General features: G+C 52.9%; 11 protein-coding genes across 11 annotated transcripts; 2 read left to right on the top strand and 9 right to left on the bottom strand.

Annotated features, from left to right (window-relative positions):
- Positions 1 to 142: 142 nt before the first annotated feature.
- Positions 143 to 1,356, bottom strand: CC84DRAFT_1160574 (MFS general substrate transporter). Its single transcript, XM_018177532.1, has 2 exons — positions 885 to 1,356; positions 143 to 831 (listed from the first exon to the last, which is right to left on the bottom strand). Exons 1-2 carry the CDS (start codon positions 1,319 to 1,321, stop codon positions 165 to 167), a joined length of 1,104 nt encoding a protein of 367 aa, XP_018039782.1. The 5' UTR covers positions 1,322 to 1,356; the 3' UTR covers positions 143 to 164.
- Positions 1,357 to 2,707: 1,351 nt separating this feature from the next.
- CC84DRAFT_1082370 (S-nitrosoglutathione reductase) lies at positions 2,708 to 4,373 on the bottom strand (the record flags this gene model as incomplete). The annotated part of the gene is made up of 6 exons (XM_018173977.1): positions 2,708 to 2,928; positions 2,984 to 3,630; positions 3,681 to 3,816; positions 3,923 to 4,037; positions 4,281 to 4,295; positions 4,350 to 4,373. The coding sequence occupies 6 exons, from the start codon at positions 4,371 to 4,373 to the stop codon at positions 2,708 to 2,710; spliced, it is 1,158 nt and encodes a 385-aa protein (XP_018039781.1).
- A 717-nt stretch (positions 4,374 to 5,090) lies between these two features.
- Positions 5,091 to 5,921, bottom strand: CC84DRAFT_1065284 (uncharacterized protein; the record flags this gene model as incomplete). Its single annotated transcript, XM_018173628.1, has 1 exon — positions 5,091 to 5,921. A coding segment is annotated over one exon (831 nt), but the record flags the coding sequence as incomplete, so codon positions are not given.
- Positions 5,922 to 6,929: 1,008 nt separating this feature from the next.
- On the bottom strand, positions 6,930 to 8,379 carry CC84DRAFT_1137053 (SET domain-containing protein; the record flags this gene model as incomplete). Its single annotated transcript, XM_018176128.1, has 3 exons — positions 6,930 to 7,221; positions 7,271 to 7,806; positions 7,969 to 8,379. The coding sequence occupies 3 exons, from the start codon at positions 8,377 to 8,379 to the stop codon at positions 7,041 to 7,043; spliced, it is 1,128 nt and encodes a 375-aa protein (XP_018039779.1). The 3' UTR covers positions 6,930 to 7,040.
- A 299-nt stretch (positions 8,380 to 8,678) lies between these two features.
- On the bottom strand, positions 8,679 to 10,493 carry CC84DRAFT_1085036 (alpha/beta-hydrolase; the record flags this gene model as incomplete). Its single annotated transcript, XM_018174081.1, has 3 exons — positions 8,679 to 9,761; positions 9,813 to 10,181; positions 10,233 to 10,493. 3 exons carry the CDS (start codon positions 10,491 to 10,493, stop codon positions 8,679 to 8,681), a joined length of 1,713 nt encoding a protein of 570 aa, XP_018039778.1.
- Positions 10,494 to 12,835: 2,342 nt separating this feature from the next.
- On the top strand, positions 12,836 to 13,370 carry CC84DRAFT_1202159 (uncharacterized protein; the record flags this gene model as incomplete). Its single annotated transcript, XM_018181754.1, has 3 exons — positions 12,836 to 13,048; positions 13,104 to 13,185; positions 13,250 to 13,370. Exons 1-3 carry the CDS (start codon positions 12,868 to 12,870, stop codon positions 13,368 to 13,370), a joined length of 384 nt encoding a protein of 127 aa, XP_018039777.1. The 5' UTR covers positions 12,836 to 12,867.
- A 793-nt stretch (positions 13,371 to 14,163) lies between these two features.
- CC84DRAFT_1137049 (alpha/beta-hydrolase) lies at positions 14,164 to 15,263 on the bottom strand (the record flags this gene model as incomplete). The annotated part of the gene is made up of 2 exons (XM_018176127.1): positions 14,164 to 15,141; positions 15,186 to 15,263. The coding sequence occupies 2 exons, from the start codon at positions 15,261 to 15,263 to the stop codon at positions 14,164 to 14,166; spliced, it is 1,056 nt and encodes a 351-aa protein (XP_018039776.1).
- A 769-nt stretch (positions 15,264 to 16,032) lies between these two features.
- Positions 16,033 to 17,694, top strand: CC84DRAFT_1255466 (MFS general substrate transporter; the record flags this gene model as incomplete). Its single annotated transcript, XM_018184541.1, has 3 exons — positions 16,033 to 16,083; positions 16,133 to 16,271; positions 16,322 to 17,694. The coding sequence occupies 3 exons, from the start codon at positions 16,033 to 16,035 to the stop codon at positions 17,581 to 17,583; spliced, it is 1,452 nt and encodes a 483-aa protein (XP_018039775.1). The 3' UTR covers positions 17,584 to 17,694.
- Positions 17,380 to 18,504, bottom strand: CC84DRAFT_1137045 (cutinase; the record flags this gene model as incomplete). The annotated part of the gene is made up of 2 exons (XM_018176126.1): positions 17,380 to 17,895; positions 17,956 to 18,504. 2 exons carry the CDS (start codon positions 18,502 to 18,504, stop codon positions 17,773 to 17,775), a joined length of 672 nt encoding a protein of 223 aa, XP_018039774.1. The 3' UTR covers positions 17,380 to 17,772.
- Positions 18,505 to 19,884: 1,380 nt separating this feature from the next.
- On the bottom strand, positions 19,885 to 21,073 carry CC84DRAFT_1160569 (alcohol dehydrogenase). The gene has a single exon (XM_018177531.1). The coding sequence runs from the start codon at positions 20,996 to 20,998 to the stop codon at positions 19,898 to 19,900; it is 1,101 nt and encodes a 366-aa protein (XP_018039773.1). The 5' UTR covers positions 20,999 to 21,073; the 3' UTR covers positions 19,885 to 19,897.
- A 627-nt stretch (positions 21,074 to 21,700) lies between these two features.
- On the bottom strand, positions 21,701 to 21,998 carry CC84DRAFT_1160567 (uncharacterized protein). The gene has a single exon (XM_018177530.1). It carries the CDS (start codon positions 21,977 to 21,979, stop codon positions 21,785 to 21,787), a length of 195 nt encoding a protein of 64 aa, XP_018039772.1. The 5' UTR covers positions 21,980 to 21,998; the 3' UTR covers positions 21,701 to 21,784.
- Between the last annotated feature and the right edge of the window lie 227 nt (positions 21,999 to 22,225).

Here is a 22,225-nt window from a genome sequence, read left to right as displayed (position 1 = left end):
CTCTACGTGACTGTGAGGCGGATGCAACAGATGAGGCCTCATCAATATCTACAGCTTCACGCTGAGCCTGTTTCTTCTTAATAGATCTGCTAGGAGAACTTGAGGCCCTTTTGTTGCCCTTTTGGGATAATTCAATACGTTTCTGGTATTGACTTTATTATCATCTAACTCTCACTAGCCTCACTTCCCTCCTTAACCTTCCTCACCCCCTCATAAAACCTCCTCTCGTCGAAAATTCTAATGTCATCTCTGAATTCGACCTCGCCCCTCTTCCTCGCCGCATTCGCCTTTCGTCTCACCCGCATGACATCGTACTCGGTATTCCTCGTCAGCCACCACGTCCACACATTGCTCACCCACCCCGCCATCATAAAACTTGCCGCAATCGCAAAGCTTGTCTTGTACCCGTTATGCGCCCACTTCGATTGGAAGAGCTGCGGGCCCACGACGCCGCCGAGCTGCGCGATGCCGGACTGCAGACCTAGCGTGAAGGCGGTGCCCGTACTTCCGGACAGCGTGGCGCTGCGCCAGGCCCAGAACGCGGGGAAGTACGACTGGTAGAAGAGAGTGCCGAGGATGCATGCGATGTAGATGCCGATGCGCGAGGACGTGATGGTGAAGAAGAGGACGAAGCAAATCACCATGCCGGACATCAAGAACATAATGTACGCAGGTCGCACGATCCAGGCTTTCCCCATGATCCAGGCGGAGACTACCAGGCCGAGGATTGCGGCTGCACAGGGAGGTAGGAGGAGTAGCTGGTTCCGGGGTAGGCCCACGAAGCCTAGGTTCGTGATGATGGTGGGCAGGTACCAGGTCAATGCATACCCGCTTTGATACATCAGCGATCGCTCGGCATAATGGACTCTAGAGGAATCACTCACCCGAGGTTCACAAGCGTTTGGCTCAGCATAAAGCTCCAGATCAGACTCTTGCTCAAGACGCTCCTGATCTCCTTGCCCGAGAAGTCCGGATCACTCGTTAATGGGGCGTTCTCGGGCAAACGCGTCTCGATGAACTCCATTTCGCGGTCGGTGAACCAGCGCTTGCTCCGTGGGCTCTTTGGGTAGTCGGGCAGGTAGTACCACACGCAGCCGGAGAACAGGACCGTGGCGATGCCTTCGAGGATGTACACCCAGCGCCAGGCGGACAGCCCAGCGACGCCATTCATGTACGAGATGCCGTAGGTCAGCAGCGCGCCGACGATGCCGGAGACGTTGCTGAAGCAGAAGAAGTACGTTACGATGCGGCCCATCTCGTCCGTGCGGTACCACGAGGAGTACTGCGCCAGGACGCCGGGGAACATGCCGGCCTCAAACATACTGGGACGCGTTAGTCGAGATGCCGTCTGAAGAGTGACGGGCTTGTGAAGAAGTGACGGACCCGAGTAGGAACCGCATAGCATAGAGATCATGGCGGTTTCTGGCTGCAGCATGGCATGCAGTGATGATACCCCACGTGCAGAATATGCGCGCCTGCCAATTATGCGGGCTCATCTTCTTGAGCAAGAGATTACTCGGCGCTTCGAACACGATGTAGGCAATCTGTGTCATCAGCACGACGTCCACATAACCGAGAACCCCCCACTCACTCCATAGATGGAAGCAACCCAGTTGTAGTCGTTAGAAGACATCTTGAGCTCCTGCAATATGTTCGATGGCTGTCCCACGTGCAGGACTTTGATGTTCGCTGCGTTATTCACATCGATCTACTCTCTATGAGTACAACAGTAATTGCAGGGATATGGTAGACGCACCTGCTTGATGAGATACATTATCCCGGTAAGAAGAATAAAGCACCTATCCACCTTGCGCATGATTTTCTTCTCCTCGGCCGCAGTAAAAGTAGACAAAAACGCCGCCTTTGCTTCGGGATCATCGCGCAGGTTATCGACGTCAGCGCGAGCGACAGTTGCACTGGCTTGCTTGCGGTGTGCGGCGGCGACATCATGGTCGATTATGGGGGCGACTTGGACAGTGACCGCCGAGGTTAGGTTGTGTGACATGGTCGCGTTCTGGTGTAGTACCCAGGAGCAGATGCGGCAGCATCTATACTTAAGTCCCAAGTACAAGGTTCTCGGATCTGTCAGGCCGGGGTCATTTCTCCTTGTATGCAGACGGGGAGTCTAGAATGCTCGTCCTCATGACGTTTCCTTAGGCTTTATGGTCCAATGCCAGGCTAAACAGATGAGCATGGTGTTGAGCGAGCATCGGACGCACTGCCTATGGAGAATAATGTGGGTTTCTGGCCCCTAAGCGCTGTGTGGAGTACATATTCGTGAGTTGGGGTGGAAGTGCGTGTCTTATCACAAATGGCGCAATTGCAAGGCACATAACGACATCACAAACCCTGACCTGTGCGCGTAACCTCACCTTGGCGCAACCAACTGTTGAGACTAAGTCGGAAGCGCGTTACCGAGTGGATGCGATGGCAAGACAGTCAAGCGATGATATCTTGCGGTTCCACGCATGGAGACATGCTAAAGCGATACCGGTATAGGAGGATTTCTCCGGCACGAGTCGCTCTAGGCGTTGCACATAAATATCTGCGTACAGTATGAGTGTTTTAGTCGCCCCCTGTGAAAATTACTTTTTTGTATTTCCATCCATGGCAGCCGTCCAATCATCAATGAGCTAACGCTCGTTGCTAAATGTACATCAATCTCCCACATCTCAGAACGCCCGAGTATCGTAATGCGACTTCGCTCTTACGCCTTCCGCATGTTAACAACACATCGAATGCAGTCGCCCGCCTTCATGTCGCTGAATGCCTGGTTGATCTTGTCCAGCGGTTGGCGGTGGGTGATGAACTCGTCGACCTTGAGGTCGCCGTTCATGTAATCGGAGACGAGGCCTGGGAGCTGGGTGCGACCCTTTACGCCGCCGAAAGCGCAGCCTTTCCAGACACGGCCGGTAACAAGCTGGAAAGCTTTAAAGGTGTTAGTGGAGGTCTTCATGTAATTTTCGGATAGGAATAGACGTACGTCGTGTAGAAATCTCCTGCCCAGCAGCCGCAACACCAATGATGATGCTCTCGCCCCAGCCCTTGTGGCACGCCTCGAGTGCTGCCCTCATGACGTTGACGTTTCCAGTGCAGTCGAATGTGTAGTCGCAGCCTCCGTCGGTCATCTCGATCAGCTTCTCTTGGATGCTCTGTCCGCTCAACTTCGTCGGGTTGACGAAATCTGTCGCACCGAACTTCTTGCTCCACTCTTCCTTGCTGTCGTTGACATCAACAACGATGATTTTGCCGGCGCCATTCTTCACGGCTCCCTGAATGACGGATAGACCGACACAGCCTGCACCGAACACAGCGATGTTGGATCCCCTCTCGACACCGCCCTTTCCAGCGGTGATGACTGCGGCGCCGTAACCGGTTGTGATACCGCAGCCGAGTAGACATGTGCGGTCCATGGGTGCCTTCTCGGTGATGGCGACAACGGAGATATCAGCAACAACGGTGTACTGCGAGAAGGTGGAGGTGCCCATGAAGTGGAGGAGATCTTTGCCCTTGCACTTGAAGCGCGAGGTGCCGTCAGGCATAACACCCTTTCCTTGCGTAGCGCGGATTTTGCCGCAGAGATTGGTCTTGCCAGACTTGCAGAACTTGCATTCCTTGCATTCTGGTGTGCTTCAAATTGTCAGGGGACATAAAGAAAATGAGGGAGCATGAAAACGCACTAGAGTGCGACAACGTGGTCGCCGGGCTTCACGTTGGTGACGCCCTCGCCGACGGATTCAACGATACCGGCGCCCTCATGACCAAGAACGATAGGGAAAGCACCCTCGGGATCCTTGCCGGACAGTGTGTATGCATCTGTCCAAGTCAGCAGCAAATTCTTGGGTAGATTTGGAATCGCATCTGGACAGCTTCCTGCTTATCCAATTCCAACAGGAAACCCAGAATCTCCAAAGCAACTGACCTGTATGGCAGACGCCGGTGTAGTAGATCTCAATGCGGACCTCGCCCGCCTTGGGCGCGGCAACCTCGATGTCCTCGATGGACAGGTCCTTGCCAGCCTCCCATGCAACAGCCGCCTATGCCAAAGTCAGCCTCAATACCACAGCAAGCTTCCAAGATCCTTGGATATCCGCCATCCTTGTTCCATCACGTCACCCGCCGCAATACGCCGCGTGTAAACCTTGAACCTTGACATTTATGTTTGCGGATCCGCACGGAGGGCCCCGCAATCGCCTCAACAGCTCTGGGCGCGCGCGCTGCCCAACGAACAGAGGATGGCAGACGAAGCTCGCAGCAGCTTCACAAAGGTATGGACGTACCTTGCACGTAATGGTCTGCTGATATTAGCATTGATCTTGTTGCACGAGAGTTCGAGCTGGCAAGCTCACCTTTCCTACAGTATCCGCGGGCATTGTAGTTGTGGGAGTCTTCGTGAATAGCGAAGGGGTATCAGAGTGTAACAAGAGGAAGCAGACGCGACGAACAGCAGGATTCGGGAGCTATATAACGGGCCAAATTGTTGCGGCGCGTCTGGTAACGCTTTTATCACTCGCCTGGTGGGGTATGACGCCGGCACTCTTGCTACCCCTCATCGCGGCAATTGGTCGGAGGACCAAGGCCGCGCCCCAGCAACTTCGCCCGATTCCAGGCCATAAGTCGCCTGGAGCTCGGGAGAGGCTCGCATTGTCGCAATATGGCAAGCCGGTGCGTGCGATTGGGCGGTATCGCGGGGCATCTTGGCCTTTTGTGGGCGACGGTATCCGCTACGGACGATGTTACCAAATCCGGAGGCAGAGTGCGGCGGAACCGCAACCGTAGCGCGTTTTGTGGTAAGAAACAGAAGACGTGGAAATGCAGCAGCAGAGAACTCGAAGTGTGAGTCAAGGGAGATGCAGGGTGGAAGACAGATTTAGATAAAGGTGTGGAATTCGTAGACTAAGAAGCAGGCTAGACGTAAGGAAGAGCACCCTGATGGTAGATAGGTATAATAGGAAAGAACGCCTAGAAATGCTCCCAGACACGCGACAGCTCATGTGCTGGATGAAGTTGTGGTATCTCATCCATTTTCCTCCAGGCGCTCCAGTCACCGGCTCATGCGATGCGCCAGGCTATGCGGCCACTGGCTTGCGCTCCTCCTCGACCGTATCAGGCGTCTTGCTCCCGTCCTTCTCGTGCGCTCCCTTGCTCTTGCTCCTCACCCTCCCCCAGCTGCTGCTCCGGTCTCTCCCCTGTTCCTTCAGCGTTTTGACGCCATGGCTCCATCTCTTCCTCAGCGGAATCTTCTCCCCCTTCAGTCCCAGCAACTCCCGCACCGCTGAGACCTCGGTGTGGTCTCTTGTGTGCTTCATGCGATGTGCCCACACGCACTTGCCGTCCTCGAATAGGAACTCGCCGCCCACTTGCTTGAAGTCTCCGCCCTTGAGCGCTTTGCTGCCCGTCTTCAGACTCTGCACGATGGACTGCACCGAGGTGAAGAGCATGTTGGATTGAATGTATTCAGGCTTCTTGCCCATATCCCACGTGCGCGTCATACTGAGCAGGTCGTACAGTTTGCGTGTCGGGTCGGCGTAGATCGGGAACGGACACTTGGTCGTTTGCGCGTACATTTCGATCAACTCGGGGCGCCCGCAGCCGACGACGGTTATGAATGTTGGTTCGGGGAGTGCGAGGAGGGATTCGGGCGTTATCGAGGCGGACAGCTCGCGCAGGTACTCCTGGCAGTTCCCGCAGAAGAAGTGCCGGATGAAGATGATGAGCTGGCGCGGTGCCACACCTTCGCCCTTGTACAGATCTCTGAACGGTCTGCTTTCGCCGCTGGAGTCGAGCACCAAGAGATCATCTACGCGACCCATGTCCTTCTCCGATGGTATATCATTGTTAACTTCGACGGTGCCTTCGAAGTCGAGCTCGGGATTCTCTAGCACTGGCGTAGTGCTTGACGGCGAAAAGGGCGGCGTCGTAGGCGCATCGGCGACTGTGGGCGAGGCAGCCTGGGTTGCGCCCAAACTCAGCGTCGCGTCGGTCGAGTTGCGCGGCCTCGCATCGTGCGTAGGCGAGAGTTGTGGGTTGAGGGAGAGGGACGTGTTGCGTTTGTGGGCTCTCGCAGTGCTGCTGGGCGCGAGTGCTGGATTGAGCGAAAGGCCTGACTGCGACGACGGCGGGGTAGGTGGCTTCCCCGAGGAAAGCGCATCTGTGGCTCGGGCATGTTCTGGATCGGTTTCCAGCGTGGCAACCTCGGCCCCTCCTGTTGCCAGGGTGGGATCGGTCAAAGTAGCCATCGAATCCATAGTTGCGTTGGTGAAAGGGTCAAAGTCAGGCTGTTCTGCTGTAGTCTGCAATGTCTTCGGCAGCTTCTCGTCCACTTATAGAAGGCGAGTGAGCAGTGGGGTGAGGCGCAGCAGCGAGGACCGTGTCTTCGCGACGCGGTGTAACGACCAGACGAGGATTCGATGGGCAAATTCGCGTATGCAGAGTGTCATGCACAAAGAGTCTGGAGGATGCGCGAAAAGATCTGGTCAAGGTCCGCGATATAACCAGAAGAAGCGCGCGCGACAAGTTTCAGGCTGTCTTGAACTCAGGGACCGGCGTCGACGTCAGCGGCTACCCGCCCTGTCGATTTCGCTTGTTCCTGGATCCTGATAACCCCCTGCGCTTGGTTGCCATCTTGCGCCTGGACCATTCTCGCGTCCTCAGCAAAGAAAGCCCGACTTGGCGTGCGTAGTGTTGCTAGGCGCTGAGCCTTTGACGTTGCTGGCCATGCTGGGCAATCGTGTCATGGACTCGTGATGGCTGCATGCTTCAGCTGTGTCTCAGCTCGGGACCCTGAGTCTCCGGGGCTGCACTTGACCAGCCTAAGCTAGCGTGAGTTTAGCTGCTCAAAGAACAACGGTCTCGTGAACGATCAATTGATAGGGATTATGGGATTACAATTGCCAACGATTAGTCTTTGACATTACGAAGTATGGTGTCCCAAGACCACATGTCCTGCTCGATGCCAACTCGACGGTGTCCGAAGCGAGACTGTCCGTTGGCGCCTCTCAAACGCAACGCCACGGTCCGTCCCGCTGAAATGTCTCCACCTACGATCCCTGGGACGTCTTGTAGCTGCGATGCAGCCGCTTCAGAGCACCTTTGTACTTCTCGAAATCCGCTGAGTCCTCGCCCTGGCAGTCGCGCTTGATGTGGAGCGCGTTAGCTGCCATGTCCTGGCCGTTCTTGAAGTCTTTGACGAATTCGCAGGCCAAAGCAAGGTCCATGTATCTGCCAGCAATCAGCTGAGAGTGAGAAGATGAGCGGGAGTCGCACTCACATATTTGCTAGCCTCATCGAGTAGTCTCCAATCTCCATGTGGAGGATCGCCAGCTCAAGCAGCTGCTTCACGAAGTCCGGCTCCTTGAGGACTCCCATCTCCAAGTTCGGTCCTCGCAAATAGCTAGTTGTCTGCTCCAGCTCCTTGATGCGATACCTCCGATCAACACCCTCCCGAGCGAACCCGTCCGCATCCTCCTCTTCGTGGACACAAGCGGGGCAATCACAGCTGAACCCGTAATGCTTCAACTCCCAAGATCGGAGCGTCTTCTCGTGAGTCATGTCGCAGTACGAAAGGGTAATTTGTTGGCCCGCCTTGATGTCGTGGATGATGTGGACCGTCTCCCGCTGGATGTTTGCGTTCCAATTGAAGCTCGCGTTCGGAGTGCAGCTGTGGTTGAAGCGGGCTGCATTGGGGAAAATGCCCGCGCCCTTGCCCATCTCCATACAGTTGTTCTGGAAGATGCTGAGAAGAGACGGCTCCTTGCCGACGCGGGCGTTGTGCTGCTCTTGAATCCGCTGCAACTCGCGACCCTTCTGCGCAACATATAGACGTTAGTGGAGTCCACTCTGAATGAACTCGTATATTTAGACATGCTGCGTATAATGTATTAGGTCGAAAGATTGAGTTATACATGGTTCTTCATAGAGCAATCCAGTGTACTCAAACTTCTGTCCAGGCACTGGCACTGTACTTACCACGCTCTCGTGTACCCTGCTCGGCCATTTCTTCGGATCCTGGCCATGGCTCGATGCCAGGCTCCAGTACAACTTCTGTTCATCCGCCGAAAGCTTCGCAAAGGCCGCCTCGATATCCGCTACGAGGTAGTCTCCGTTGGTGATAGCGAGCAGGGTGATATCGCTGAGAATGCGCGTACCACGCTTCAGGTCTTTGAGAGCGAAGCTGCCGTGACCCTTTCCGGGAACAGCCCGGATCTCGTAGAAGTCGTTAACTGATGGAGAGTAAGCAGAGTGAATGCGACCTCTGCTGCGATCCGAGGGGGGCGAAGACAAACGTACCGTGGGCCTTTGGGAGCACTTGCTGTACCGGCTGAGCTTCTGCGACGTCTTTGGACTGAGGTTCTCGGGCCGACTCGGCCTCTGACGCATCTGCCTGAGCCATTGTAATGGGGAGTGCGTTGAGCAAGCTGGTCTTCAAGTTATCAGAAGGTGCCATATTGCTGGCCGTCCTGGGCAGTCGTGCCGGCGTTCAGAGGTCCAATGGGTCGTCAGATCTCAAAGTGAAGTATTTATAGAATATTTTTAGATCAATGGGATATTTACAGGGTGAGAAAAGGAAGTGATAGCAGCAAACGGCCTTGCGTTCATTCCGCGCTAGTGGCACAAACGACGCGCCTTCCCGTTGCTGCCACCCCCCTCACCCTTAATCAGCGTTGGCTGAATACACATTACCGTCCAAACACGTCAAAGTTGTGCTCGTTGATGAGCGCCATACCCTCCTTGCGGTACGTATCAGCCTCGGCATAGCTCGTTACGTTCGCGTCGAATACGAAATCTTGCGGGTGCTTGAGGTCATATACTGGCCAATCTTTCTCTTTGCCGCTCCATGCTGCCGACTTCTTCCATGAATTCGGGTCCTGGTCGTGGAAGAAACTGATCCAGCTGCTGTCCATCAGCTTGGCAAGGTCTATGTAGTTCTGTCCCTTGCCCTGGAAAGGTGGTGTCGCAGCGGGAATGTAACCGCTGCCCACGATGTTATCGAAGACGAACGCCACTTCCTGGAAATGAGTCACACCGATCTGCGGAGGCAGACCAGCCGGAATCGCGTTGAAGCGGTAGCAGTACGCTGAAAGACCCGCTGCAGCCCAAGTTTCGCAGGTCTTCCTTCGATGAGCAATGAAGGTGTAGTCCCCGAAGTAGGAGGCAGAACGCCGGAATTGCTCTCCGAAGCGTCCTCCTGGCCGGGTATCTCCCAAGCTGGCAATGACATTGACCGATAGGTCGTCGGGGTATGCCTTAAGAATCTGGTCGGCAAGCTTTCCAGTCACTTGAGGAACAGCTGCGATGATAGCAGCACGGAATTGCTCAGTAGTGTTGATGCCTTGAGGGCTGAAAGCAGATCCCTCGTCGGAGTTGGCTCCATCAATAATGGGTACGTGGACGAATCGTCCATCTGCAAGTTGCCTGGAACCATAGTCTGCAACGAAGTCATCGTCCTTGTAAGGTCCAAACTGCGCTAACGTGTTGTTGTAGGACGTGCTTGTGGAGTTTATCGCAGAGTTGAGTTGAGCCTCCGGTATCTTGCGAAGACACTTGAGTGTGCTGGGTGCGCTGCTACAGTTGGTCCTCGAGAGGAGCTCCTGGTACAGACTGGGGTTACTCTCAACTGTGCTGTTGAGCCTCCTGTAGTAAATCGGGTTGCCAGACTCCATCACCGCACCACGGAAGAGCTTGTCGTCGCGACCCTCATAAGCAGTAAGGTGAAAACCGACGGAGGCTCCTCCAGCACTCTCTCCGAAGATAGTAACCTTCTCACAGTCACCTGTAGGAATCGTCAATTTCTGGCATTACAAGCCTTGGACTTCAGACTTACCTCCAAAGGCATCGATATTCTCCTTGACCCAGTGCAGCGCCAATCGCTGGTCTCTCAGGCCGAAGTTCGACCCACCCTCATCCACGAGCTCCTGGGTTCCACTCAAAAAACCCCACGTGGACAAGCGGTAGTTGATGCTGACACCGATGATGGGCTTCCCGATCTCGACTGAGTTCTTGACCATGTAGGATAGGTTGTATCTTTGATCAACTCCCGAGCCCTGGTAAAAACCACCTCCGTGAATCCAGAACGCGACTGGCAGTGTCTGGTTTTCGTATCCAGCCGGCCGAACCACATTAAGGTACAGACAGTCTTCACTGACTGGGTAATTCCATTGATCGGAACCATAACCATAGCACTGTGAACTTCTGTCAGTATCACATCATCCAAACCCATGTCACATACGTACCGCACTGGAGTATTGCGTCGCTGGCTTGCTGTCTGTCCAGCTCTGGTTCAAGCTGGTCGGGTTCTTGAACCTGAGGTCACCAACGGGAGCTTGTGCATATGGAATCCCAAGAAAAAAGTCCTGGTTGTACTGCGAGTCGTACGCGCCTTCATACGTGCCGTTCTTCACATGCGCTGTGGGACAGCTCTCAGATCGGGAAACAGGTGCGGCATGGATAGCGCCGACGAAGAGGCCAAAGGCTACAGCTGAGTTGCGTAGCATCTTGACAATTGAAGAATCACGAAGGTCGGAATCCTGCAGACACAATACACGGGATCGGCAGCCCTTCATATACCTACATGCGGGAACCTTGTTTCCATAGAACGGCCGAGGCAGCTCTTCAGTGCTTTGCGATATAGACCAAATTTGCCGCTCAACTAGCCATTTCCTAGCATGCGAACTTCGGCCCTGGCTGCCTTAACAGCGATGGTCCGGTACGGAAAGTAGGCCATCTGCGGGTCATCTGTTTAAGTCGCCATGGCTAGCGCATCGCTACACGGAACAGGCCGTTTACAGGCAATCCATGATGTAGTGAAGCGGCAATAACGGTCGTTTCCCAAGGCGTGTTGCCATGCATGGCCAAATGTCTATAAGATGGCCACTCGCTTCTTTTTCACACCAAGTGTAGGTTTGAGAGCCGAAGCGCGCAGGCAGAGATCCCCATTTTGTGTGCGATATTTGTTCGCAAATCGCACACGACTCAAGCAAGACGATATCTCTTCCCCACAAGCCCCCGAAGACCCACTGTTCTCGTCCGCCTTCGCAATTGCCCGATGATACTCCGGGATGCATGCATTACGTAGTGCCAGTGCGCAAGGCGGGGATCAGGTTTAATTTGCGGGGTGGGAAGGCTCTGGTCCGGCAGTTAAGCGCGGGTCAATGTTTGGCAATAACATCGCCAATATTTCCCAGAAAACCGATTGTTCCTCGATCACGTCTCCAATGGAAAGGTATTCGAAGATTGTGATGTGCCCGCAGCCAGTGGACGCCAAGTGATCGGGAATGCGATGCCAATCTGCACGTGGCGGCGAGATTCCCGGGCAGTTAGCCTGGCACAGCCTAGCAGCGGATACACAGCAGCAGCCTACCGAGGAAAACGCAGCCACTGACATGGCTCCCCCGCATTCCCAACGCACGGTGGTCTTTTGCCCAGGATTTGCTTTGCTACATGATTCGGCAACTCTACAACAGGATCTGATCCGATGATTCGGCTGTAGATATGATTCCGTACCTAACGCGCTGGAGAGTTGCGATATGCGATCAAACGTCTTGCTACGACAAGTTCCCCTGGGCAGCCTAAAAGTAATGATTCTAGTCGCTCAAGAACTTCTCTGTGGGCATTGTATGACAGAAACAAACCGTGGTTTCTACAGGAAATCAACAATAAATGTGCGCGCACTCTCTACACGCGAGATCTTATCAGTTCAGCTTTGTTTGGGAGACATACATTCATCGTTCACTGGAATATAGAAATTAGCGCGATATATCTCTATTATTGAACTGTTCCACCGACCGCCACCCAACAATAGCCTGTATCGTGCATCACCGTCTAGGAGTCTCCTCGCTTACGATGTCCAAGACATCACATGAGAATACGTCTGGAGATCAGAGGCAAATTGGAACATTTCCAGCTCCCTTCCAGCAACCACTCACAAGAAGAAATCTCAGTATTTTCATCAGTCAACAGTCCACATCGATTGTTGAACAACTGTCATGTCACCGACGCGGTCAAGAAAGCTATCGTTGTGTATAACCCATCGTCTATATCTGTGGCTCGATTAAAATTTCGAAAACAAGCCCCATGATATCATTGTCAGCGCGACTACGGCGTCAAAAAGTTCGTGCAGCACCTCTTTGTGGGTGGTACGTAAAAGCTGACTACGCCCGTCCCATTGCCTTCTTTCCAAGGCGGCGTATGACTTAAGCTGATGCGAGCAGTTCTGATGAACTTTCAGCAGCGGTAGCGGTAGCACTAGTATTGCTGTGGAACGCCAATTTGGATAAAGCGATATACACATCTTGATGATTTGGTATAACTAGAGATGAACCATTTTTCCTTGAATCTTCATATCCCCTAGAGTTACGAATGAACAACAGCATCCATAGCTGGCATCTCGGCCACCTTCATGACTAGAACGCCACTCATCTCATCCCGTACCCCGTGCCACAAGGCGACCGAACCTAAGTGCACCATGTCTCAACGTGTTAGCGGTGAGTCCTGAGCGCTTGAAGTCCTCGATGGTCATGAGCTTGAACATGGCGCAGCCCCGTCACGGAAGACGGTAATGCTCCCCTCTGTCTCCAATCAAGACTAGACGCGACATCTTAATAGAGCATATATCATCGCAAATAAGGTTTTCGAACGAGTATTGTGACTACGACCGTGGCATGCCACGTCTCACGAGGAGCTCGAGTGAATTGCATAACAGACGCCACATATGAACGACATGAAAAAAGGTATGTTCATTGGGAAGCCTAGATGAAGCAGTAAAGTATAAAGGAGAAACGAAGACCTCCATAGAGAAGCCATCAAATACAGTTTCTGCTTTTGCATCGCTACCTCCATACGCACTTGCACAAGCGCCCCACCGCAACCATGAGAACTACTCTGCTCCTTCTCTCCACACTCGTGGCCATCGGCTTCGCCACTCCGGTCCAGCAAGCCCCTCAGCCTCCCGTCTCTTGCACTGGCAACCAGAAGGAGAACATTCTCGTCTCCCACGACTACAAGTTCTCGCCTACGTCGGACACGTACGAGATCTGCAACGGTCTATGCTGTGCGTCACGCACTCTATATTCTCTGAAGACTTCACTCACATTCCTCGAATGTAGTCGATTTCCCGGCTGAGTACAACAACTCCATCTCTGCTATCGATCCGAACGACCACGCGACGCAGACGTGCACTCTATACGAGTAAGTCTAATCTAAGCATGAAGCTGTCTCGAAGATACTGACTCCCTGCGAACAGCTTGCCCAGGTGCCGTGCCGGCGGTGCCGGCGCTGTTGTCATTGGCAACAGTCGCGTCAACGATCTCCGCACGCTGGTCCCGAACCTCGACAAGCAGGCTTCCAGCATTCTGTGCTCCTGGACAGGCTAATTGAGCACCCACGTAGATGATGGGATATTAGAATGGGTGCCCTCACGGGCCAAATCTGGAAAATTCTGGAGGACATGAGATCTTGTGGACGCTCCTTTGGGCTTTCTGTGTTTCCTTGAGACACTCATTAGATTATGCTGGCCAGCAATCATAACTACAAGCGCTCACAAGTCGTCTTCGAACCTGTGCTTTTATTGCCAAGGTTCGATGCTCTTCAGATTCAGAAACTTTTAGGGACTGTTCGGGTAAAGGGTCCAGTGTCACCACCTACTCATAGTGCTTACTTGAGACTCCCCCACTTTAACGTAATGAGTCTGGCCAGAGGCGACGATGGAAACACCCTTTGTACCTGCGCTTTGGTGCTTCTGCCTTTGCACATGGGAACTAGGTACTGCCGCACAGCAAGGTAGCCCTGTATTCTCGCTAATCAATCTATTAGGAGATGCAACCACAAGCACAGCCTCAAGCAGCATGTATACGTTGCGGAAGGTGCACCAACAAGTTGCTGTAAGATGACTGTGGAGTAGACTGACTGTTTGGAAGACAGAAAGGTCACTTCTCTAAGATTCTTCGATTCATTTTGTTTTTTTAGATAGTAAAGCTCTTCACGATACATTGGGGTGTTGCATTAACGAGGCGGAATGTCACTTTCGTCTTCAGCGAGTGCATGTTTGTCAGTTGCACTCGAATGTTATCAAAGGTCATGGTGCGCATTTCTCAGCATAGATAAGTACAACACGTCCCAGTGTAACACGTCCCAGTGTTGGTAGCGGCCATGTCAGATATGACGGAGCTAATGCTTCGTGAGCCAGGTCAAAATTCTTTCCGCAATGACCATGTTGTTGAGCTCCATGAAGAACATGTGTCCATTTCCTCTGATACCTTCTGCAGGCAGATCTGCGTGCTCCACATTCACCCCAGCTTGTTCCAGATAGAGTACAGTATTGTAGTCAAATAGGGCGTGGAAACTTGCTTCTGAAGTGACGACCAGGACAGGTATACTAGATAGGTTCTTTAGTTTCTTTGGCGGGTCAGCCTGCAGTGTACATTCGTCATGATTCGCGCTTTTTGCAGGCACCTTGACAGTTTTGAGGTGCTCGCCATTCGGCCCCGCTGGCGGATCGTATTCGAGCTCTCCATCCGCGATGCCAAAGGCAATCCTTTGTCCTGGAAATGGGTAACTCGTTTCACATGGAGGTCCACGCGGTTCCAACGCCACGATACCTTTGACGAGTTGTGGTCTCGCATCGCCAATGCGCCATCCGTACGGCCCAGCCTGGCTATGCGTGATGAGGTACGCTTCGCCTATGCGGTCCAGCAACGCTGAGTATGCTTTCGCATTCTCGTTCTCCGCTGCCAACTTGTCCACTCGCATGGGAACCTGTGAAGCATAGAACGCGTCGAAAACAGGATCTCCAACCTTGCCAATTCCGGGCCACTGGGTGTGCAGCTTCGATTGCGGCCAATTGTTATGAGAGGAGATAGCTGTGAATGAGGATTCGACAACAGAGGTGCTAAGGGCGCGCATCTTTCCGATAGATGGATGCCGAGCAGATCGACCGCGAGATGGTTGATCTGTCAGGTATACAGTATAACCGTGCCCTAGAAAGAAGTGGGCCCAACCTGGTCGGCCATCCGGTGTATGTAGCCAGTTCGTCCCGGTTTGGCCTGCACCAGCGATGAACACGATGGGGCATTTTGAGGATTCAGTCGATGGTGTGAGCTTCTCCACGTATATCTGGCCGGTCATGTATTGGGCAGGTGTTCCGTCCTACGCGTATCAGTAGGAGCATTCTTCGCGGGGAAAGAGCCCACAATGTTTGTAGTATATTCGCCGCCAACGTAGAGCACTTCACGTCTAGCAGACACATCTCTGTAGCTATGGAATGCCATGTTATCGGACAAGTCCATACCGGTGACAAGCTGTTGAGGAGGCGTTCTTTGTGGAACACTCTCGGAAAGAACCCGCGAGCGCTTACTCAGCTTCTTTCTGGCTCATGCAAGTAACGTTCGTGGAATGTAGCACCGCGCGAAACCACAAAACGTTTATTTGGCATGCATGTCTTTGAGGATGGATCTTAAAAGATGATACGTTATCACTCAGGTATCGAGGTAAATTGAAAGATCCTGGGACCGAGCAACAGCCCTCATCGATGCTAATGAAGGTACGATCTGAATATTATGTGTGTGTGTTGTATTCGAAGAAGAGAATCAGCTTCATCCGACTTTATGGCGCTCGCCCAATCTACAAGATGCTTATTCAAAGGTTAGGATGGCACACAACTAGCTGGAGTCTCATTAAAGAGCAGCTCGCTGCACCTTCTAGCAGACCGGAAAGAAGTTTTCGGCCTGCCATAAAAGCCGATGCCCTAGCGATGAATCGCCACTCTCATTCGTACGGGAACAGTTGGGGTGTTTTGTAGGATGCGGGGTTCGGCATATCTCAGGTCGCGAATGTGGACCCGAGTCTTTCAAAACCAATTGGGATGCAGACCCGGACCCTACATGAGTCGTGCGCGATGCCTTGCCGCGGGAGCCCACAAGCTTTTCCTACGACGGCTAAGGCTTGCATCCGCTTCTCTTGGTCCTTTGGTCTTTTGTTCGCTCTTCTCCTTTCCATCTCAAGCTGTGCGCTTTTTCGTATTTGTGAAGTCACTGCAAGATGTCGGGTCACGAGAACGCGGCGCAAGACAAGGATTTGGAGAAGCTCAAGGTAGGATATGCATCAATAGTATAAGTCTAATTCTAACACTGAAGCACAGGGCAACGATCACGTCGATGCGCTTGAAGACTACTTCGATCCAGTTGCAACGAAGGCCCTGGTCTGGAAACAAGACCTGAGGATCGTCCCTCTGGCGGCAGCCATCTACCTTCTTTGTTACCTAGATCGTAGCAACATTGGTCGGTTACGGTCTGAATGTTTAGCGATCGATCAACTAATTGACTCCCAGGCAACGCGAAGACGCTCAATGCTAGCCAGAATGAATCTCTTCTGCAGTTGACCCATATGACCAATTATCAGTATACCATCGCACTGATGGTCTTTCTTGTTGCATATGCTGTCTTCGAGGTACCATCAAACTATTTCCTAAAGAAGTGTAAGCCGAGCCGATGGATTGCCTTTCTCATGTTCTCGTGGGGAGCATGCACTATCGGCCTCGGAGGCGCGCAAAACTATGCTACTGTTACCGCGGTGCGTTTCCTTCTCGGGATGTTCGAAGCAGGGCTGTTTCCCGGCCTCGTGTACTATCTTACGTTCTGGTATCGATCAGAGGAGCGTTCTATGCGTGTTGCAATTATTCTTGCTTCAGCGACGCTCGCAGGCGCTTTCGGTGGCGCTATTGCCTACGGTGTTGGCCACATGAGGCTGGTTTCAGGGCTAGCGTCATGGCGTTGGCTTTTCATTCTGGAAGGCATTCCGTCTTGTATTTCTTCCGTGGCAGTGTGGTTCTTCCTGCCTGATTACCCCGAAGAAGCGAAGTGGCTTACGACAGCCGAGCGCGAACTCGCAGTTGCACGCCTAGAAAAGGAAGGCTCAAAGGGCAATGCCCCATCGTTGACTTGGGAGACTGCAAAAGAGACGATACTAGAAGGCCGTCTCTGGATCCACTACATCATCTACTTCGGCATCTCCGCGCCCTTTAGTTCGCTCTCGCTCTTCACGCCAACAATCACAGCAGGTCTTGGATATGAGAATTTGCAGGCACAGCTTATGACGATTCCTCCGTACGCCGTTGCATACGTTGTGAGTATTGCTACTGCATGGTCATCAGATCACTTCAACGCCCGCGCTTTGCATTCAGCCGTGCTCTCAACCATTGGCGCGATTGGCTTCCTCGCCTCTGCTCTTCTTCCTGCAGACAGCTATCATGCCCGCTACGGCTGCCTCATCGTCGCAGCTAGCGGTGCCTTCTCTTGCATTCCCCCGTTGCTTGGTTGGTTGAGCAGTAACATGCACACGACAGCAGGAGCTGGGCTTGCGATCGCACTGAATGTATCTTGGGGTGCTCCAGGTCAGATATTAGGCGTATGGATCTACAAGGCCGACGAGAAAGAGAAGGGGTACCCGACAGGGCATTGGACGAACTTCGCTATGCTGCTCATGGTCGCCGTTGGGTGTGTTGGAATGAGGTTCTACTACCAATGGAGGAACAGAAAGATTAAGAGCTTGGGGCCTGATGCATCGGGGGTCACGCGTGAGTTCAGCTACTGAAATACGATGGACAGTGCAGGAGCACAATCGTAATCGATGTCGTGGTACACTAAGAATGCCGATGGAGCGCCTCCGTCATGTCTAGCAACGACTGAGACCGAGTCATAGCCTATCTATATGCCCTAAGTGTGTCGTCGCACAACAAGAAAAGAGAAGGTGTAATGTAATAAAATCATCCGGCTCATTCCCCTAAGCCGTCAACTGCTTCACCACGAAGTTCGTTCCCAACTCCTGAGTATTCGAATCCATCGGGTACTGCAAATGCGCTGCGTTAATACCGTATCCGTGTGTCGTATCACACACGCCGTCACCCTGGAGCGATATCAGCAAAGCGTACATTCGCAAGTAAGATACTGTAATGGCTTCACTTACATAGATACAGACGTCCATGGTCTTGCTGACCCACTCATTTGGGATAGACTTGCCGAGCATCGCACTGAGACCGTTCACGTTCTTTGTGGTGTTGCCTCCTTTGTTGTCCACATTGCAAGCCAATCCGCTTTTGTGATCAGGGTTTCCAATAAGGAAGACGCCCTTCACGGCGTCGAAGCTTGCACCGGTGAGCTGAGACATCGCGCTCACTGTGGCGGCGGCGCCCTGGCTATATCCCTCGAGGATGAAGCACTGGCTGGGGTTGCTCTGAAGTCCACTCTCCACTTGTTTGACAATGTCGGCTGTTCCTGCAGCGGAGTTCTGGTCGGCGCCGGCAGGGTACACCGTGTTGTAAGTCTTGCCGCCTTTGACCTGAGACTGGATGTTCCCGTTCATGGTGCGAAAGCCAGAGGATTCTCCTTGAATCTCACCCGTGCCACGAGTGTTGATGATGGTGTACGAGGAGCAACCTGCACGCTTGACGCGATCCTCGACAGGTGCGGCATATGCCGTGGCTGCAAGGAGGGGAAGAAGTAGTGTGAAGTGCATGTTGTCTGCTTGCGGGTTTGGTTCACAGACTTTGGAGTAGGCTACTGCGCAGATGTCTCGAGAGTTGTAATCTCTATCAGTGATGGAAAGAAGACGCTCTGCTTTATACCTTCACCGAGGCCATCCGATGGGAGAACGCAATGTCATCACACGGATGCCTCGGTGAGCAGTGACTGTTTCCATGCTCAGATTCAATACCCCTGTAGATTCAACCATTGTTTCGAATAAAAACCCAAATAGTAGTGGCGTCTTCGCCTCCTTTTGCGTTTATAGGGCTACTGACTGAACGTCATTCGGCCTGAGCGAGTCAAGCACATACTGTACCAAACTCCACGACACCTTTTCTTCGCATTTATAGCGACATTACGCCCTGGTTCGTCACAGTCCATCCTGAGTCTATTGATTTTCCAGCTGCTAAAGGAAGGCATACTATGATTCGCCTAGCAGTAGGCGACGCGGATAGAGACTGGCTGCTTATCCTTCAGCACCGTAAGCGAGAATCTCACGAATCGAAACCACGAAATGAGATCTGCACCCTCCAAACACGCCATCATGCGGAGAAAATCGATCGAGGTGAATAGCGTCAAAACGATTTCCTCACGATCTACTTTTGGTGCTACATCTAGTGGCTGCCTCGGCTTTCGAAAACGTTTGAAATATCTGATTGGTTGGTGTTGCAAAAAGCACGAGGTGGTGAAACCCAAATGTGAGGGTCTTGCCGTGAAAACCGAGGCAGGCGAAATTACGATAGGGCTGGAATATTCTTATGGTCGCACAAAGTCCATGATTTTCCTGGGTCATGAGGATTGTCGCCTTGGTGCTGGGTGCGAGCTTCACCGTTTAGTAGGCTTAGACCTTCCGGATGTTAGAGTGCATGCGGACACGCGAGCCATTCCTGCCATCAACACAACATAGCGTTACTTGCTTAGCTATACTGTGTTGTAGCCGTCGCAGTACCTTTGAGACAACTTGCATTCTCTTTTCGACAGATATGCCTCATCTACGACGAGCACCTAATGCGGTTCTGCAGGGTGCCAACGACTGTTGGAGCGAAGCTTCATCACAGAACCTTAAAACAGGTCAAGGACGACTAAAGGTCCAAAGCTGTACAGGCCTCAAGGATTTAATTTGCCAGAGGAAAACAACACCGCTATCTGTGTAGCTTTGGTAGATTTGGGCACGGTCTTCACCTGCAACAATGGTCGTATGCGTGCTTTCTCCGTATGATTTCTCAACCCATGGCACGACGGGCAGGAACAAAAATCGGAGTAACACTCTTCATACGCCTTGAAATGGAAACTATACCCGCAACGCTACGTCGCCCGCTTCGCCTGATCATGCTGATTGGTTCTGCACTGGTTATCCACAAGGTTGTATTTTGATCTGATCTTGCCTATGGAATCTCCAGTACCAACTTCCCGGAAGTCCTCTTCGACCCGAAGTGTTCCTGCGCTAGTCCGATCTCCTTCAGTGGATACACTCTGCTCACATGCGGTCGAATCTCGCCTCGTTCAATATAAGAAATTAAGTTTGGGAAGACTTCGTCTTCCTGGAAAGTACAGCCAAAGAAGCTGAGATCCTTGAGATACAGCGTTCGAACATCGAGCTCCACAAGTGGACCTGCGATGGCTCCAGCAACCGCATATTTTCCTCCCTGTCTGAGCACATCGAGCAGACTTGGAAATGAAGGACCAGCGACGAGATCCAGTACAACGTCAATAGTGTTTTTTCCAAGCTTTAAGATCAAGTCTTCATCTCTTGCAACGACTTGGTCGGCGCCCACAGCCAACATGTCCTTCGCCTTCTCTTTCCCGCCAATCGCAGTCACATATGCACCTCGCCGCTTTGCCAACTGAATAGCCGCAGCGCCGACGCCCCCGGATGCACCCGTGATCACAACATGCTCTCCCGCCTTGACATTGGCGCGATGCAGCATGTTCTCCGCCGTGGAGAAAGCGCACGGAATCGAGCCAATCTCGGAATCACTCCAGTCACACTCTACCTTGAACGTCTCAGCTGCAGGTGCTTTGGCATACTGCGCGAACCCACCATCGCACTCCGACCCGAACGTCCAGCACTCGTACGGCCGGCGACCCACGTAGTGCCGTAGCATGGTGTTGACGAGCACACGCTCGCCGATACGCTTCGGGTCGACGTTCGAGCCTACTGCGAGGATGCGGCCGCAGCAGTCGGCGCCCTGGATACGTGGGAACTGGAGAGGGACACCGGACCATGATGCATCGTCCCGCTGGCCTTCTGCTGTTCCGGTGCCGGTACCACTTTTGACGCCTTTAGAGTACCAGCCTATTCGGGTGTTGATGTCCGTGTTGTTAATGCCTGCGGCTGCGACACGGATCAGGACTTCATCGGGTTCTGGCGTGGGGACGGGTAGGTCGTCGCGGTACTCAAGTTTCTCGGGGCCGCCATGGCCGGTTAGAATGACACCTATCATTGTTCTTGGGACTCTGGGCGGCTGTTGGCTTTGTGTAGTCATCTTGGTGGCCGTTGATCTTAGGCGCGAAGCTCTGCGCCACCTAAACGGAAACCGGTAAACTGGCCAGAAGCCCTCAGAGGGACTAGATGTTCAATTGTAATGATGTGTGTCGAATTCGATCTTATGTTAATTCGGTACCGATTAATCAGCATCAGCTGTGGTGATGATGTCGTGAGAAGGCCTCACAGTGTCCTAGAAGTAGCCAATAAGCATGCTCGATTGCATTACAAATGCAGCCATCCCCCTCTTTCAATGCTCCAGGTGAACTCGTATTGCTCTCTTTTGTCATTCCAGTACAGCATCCACTGTTGCTGGACAAGCAGTGACTCGCATCATACTTATGATTCGTTCCGGTCTTCTTATTTTGGTTTGGCTCCGCTTTCCAGTTCATGAAGGATTGGCAAGCATACCTCTGGAAGTCTCTAGGATGCATCATCTGAAAGATCAAAGCAATAGAGTAGACCCTCGCGCAAATACTCGGCAACTCGCATTCACGAAGGACGCCCGAAAGTAATCGAGCTATAGTCTCGCCTGTCAATATCCCCAATGGACATCTTGACTGTCTTCGCCCAGAGACGCACCATACAAAACCATCGCATTGCAAGTCCTGAATTCCGTGCGGAAACCCTGAAAGAGAGCTCAACATCCTACAAGCCCACGAAGAACTCGGTTCATCCAACAAACTCCACTCCACGTAACACCACGTAACTGTCCCTTTCGGCACCCCTCTTAACCTCCCGAAGAATTATATCTCGTTCAACTAATCCCCACTCACGTCTTACTCCCTCACTCCTTCGCGAAGTACGCATCTCTATCCCTTCCCTTCCTACGCCAAAAGTGTTTCACCCTCCGCCCTTGGCGCGCATCCTTGTCCGCCAAGCCCCCCAAGACAACACTGCGACTCGCCGCGTCGTGCTTAGCCGAGGCTTGACTCGTGTGCCGGACTGGGGAGGGGTGGGGTTCAGGCAAGAATTCGTGCATGATACCAAGGCGGAGGGAGAGGCGGCTCTGTGTCGTGGGTTGTGGGCGGGCAGACGCGCGGGCGGGGGCAGAGTGAGGGAATTTAGAACGACGGGAGGAAAGGGTTTCGCGATTTGGAATAGGGCGGTAGCGAGGAATGCGATTCTGGGGCTTGGAAATACTGTTGCTGGGCTATGCGGAGACGTCAGATTGTGTGCCGGTCAGGGGGGAGACGCAGTCGAATTGCGCGCCAGCTGTGGAAGAGGT

The sequence above is a fragment of the Paraphaeosphaeria sporulosa genome (assembly GCF_001642045.1).
Source record: "Paraphaeosphaeria sporulosa strain AP3s5-JAC2a unplaced genomic scaffold CC84scaffold_2, whole genome shotgun sequence".
Lineage (NCBI taxonomy): Eukaryota > Fungi > Ascomycota > Dothideomycetes > Pleosporales > Didymosphaeriaceae > Paraphaeosphaeria > Paraphaeosphaeria sporulosa.
Note: the sequence above shows the minus strand (reverse complement) of the source record. Positions and strands in the feature narration are given on the sequence as shown.